The sequence below is a fragment of the Manis javanica genome, chromosome 4 (assembly GCF_040802235.1).
Source record: "Manis javanica isolate MJ-LG chromosome 4, MJ_LKY, whole genome shotgun sequence".
NCBI lineage: Eukaryota > Metazoa > Chordata > Mammalia > Pholidota > Manidae > Manis > Manis javanica.
In genome coordinates, this window is record NC_133159.1 from 33,488,665 (window position 1) to 33,490,327 (window position 1,663).

The 1,663-nt window shown below is 49.2% G+C and overlaps 1 protein-coding gene across 1 annotated transcript; it reads left to right on the forward strand.

Moving 5' to 3' along the window:
- The first annotated feature begins 424 nt into the window (after positions 1-424).
- Positions 425-1,372, forward strand: LOC108388510 (olfactory receptor 2A12-like). The gene has a single exon (XM_037002283.2). It carries the CDS (start codon positions 425-427, stop codon positions 1,370-1,372), a length of 948 nt encoding a protein of 315 aa, XP_036858178.2.
- The last annotated feature ends 291 nt before the right edge of the window (positions 1,373-1,663 follow it).

Sequence of the window (1,663 nt, forward strand, 5' to 3'; positions counted from 1 at the left end):
TGTAGAGAAATGATCTCTGAGGTGGAGGGTTATGTAGTAGTTCATATCCACTCTTCATACCACCTCTAAAGGTTTAGGAGGGCTTCAGTTGATGTGGTGCACATTGATTGTCACACGTGAGTGACCAGTTTGTCCGCAGAGGGTGGGAAGTTAGACTGGAGAGATAGCACACGAGCACTTACTGTTAATTATTGCTTTAAAGCATTGTGATAGACACTTCATATTCATTGCATCTACTCTTAATAAAAACCCTGGGACATCATTATTATTAGCCACATTTTACAGGTGAGGACTGAGGCTCAAAGAGATTAAGTAACTTGTTCAATACGGCAGGTGAGTAGTGAGGCCAGAGTTAAGATACTAGCCTGACATCCTCTGACATTCTTGACACTTAAAGGAGCATGCTTCTCTTGCAGGCCTCAACATGCAGCTGCCTCCAGGGCAAAACCAAAGCTGGGTTTCTGAGTTTGTCCTGCTGGGCTTCTCCAGTGACCCCCTGTCCAACAGGATGCTCTTCCTGGCCTTCCTTATCCTCTACCTGAGCTCCGTCCTGGGCAATGGGCTCATAGTCACCCTGATCTGGCTGGACATGCATCTCCACACTCCCATGTACTTCTTCCTCTGTGTCCTCTCCCTGCTGGATATGGGCTACGTCACCACCACCATGCCCCAGATGTTGGTGCATCTTCTCGCTCACTCTCAGACCATCTCCTTTGCTGCCTGTTGGCTGCAGATGTGCATGTTTAGTGCTCTGGGCCTTTCTGAGAGCATTGTTTTTGTACTCATGGCTTATGACCGATATGTGGCCATCTGCTACCCACTGCGCTACACTGTAATCCTCAGCTGGGATCTGTGCACACAGCTGGCAGCTGGGACCTGTGCCTGTGGTTTCCTCTTCTCTCTAATCCATACTTTCCTCACCATGAAGCTACCATACTGTGGGCCCAATATGATCAACCACTATTTCTGCGAGGGCCCCTCAGTGCGAAGCTTGGCCTGCATGGATACCCACCTCATTGAGATGGTGGACTTCATCATCAGTGTGTTCATTGTTGTTACCCCGCTCTCCCTCATTCTGGCCTCCTACATGCGGATTGCCCAGTCCATTCTCAAGATCAAGTCCACACGCAGTCGCTGCAAGGCTTTCTCTACCTGTGCTTCCCACCTGACCGTGGTCACATTTTTCTATGCTCCAGCCACCTACATCTACATGAGGCCCAACTCCAGCTATTCTCCTGAACGAGACAAGCAGATCTCACTCTTTTACAATGTCCTCACTGCCCTGCTCAACCCTGTGGTGTACAGTCTGAGGAACAAGGATATCAAGAGGGCTTTTCTCAAAGTGACAGGGCAAGATAGGGGGCTCTCGTGAATTGTGAGACAGACGGGACCAGGAGTACAATGTCCAATGCTGAGGAAAGGGAGTGACTTAAGGTCAACATAGTACAGGGTCAGTGCAACCAATGTGGTGCATGAATCAAGTGTGGGCTGCCTCCATCAACCTGCTACACTGTGGAGCACTGACAGATAACTCCGTGCTGTGAGGGCTCACGACAACTGAAATTCATTGTTGCTCATGTTCCGTGTCAGTTGTTGGTCTACTATGGCCTTCTGCCATTGGATTTTTGGATCCTACTGAAGGAGGAGGTCCTATTGGGAACAT

Bases quoted from the DNA above. Each gene is read 5' to 3' on its own strand.
- LOC108388510 (XM_037002283.2), top strand. From the start codon at position 425: ATGCAGCTGCCTCCAGGGCAAAACCAAAGCTGGGTTTCTGAGTTTGTC.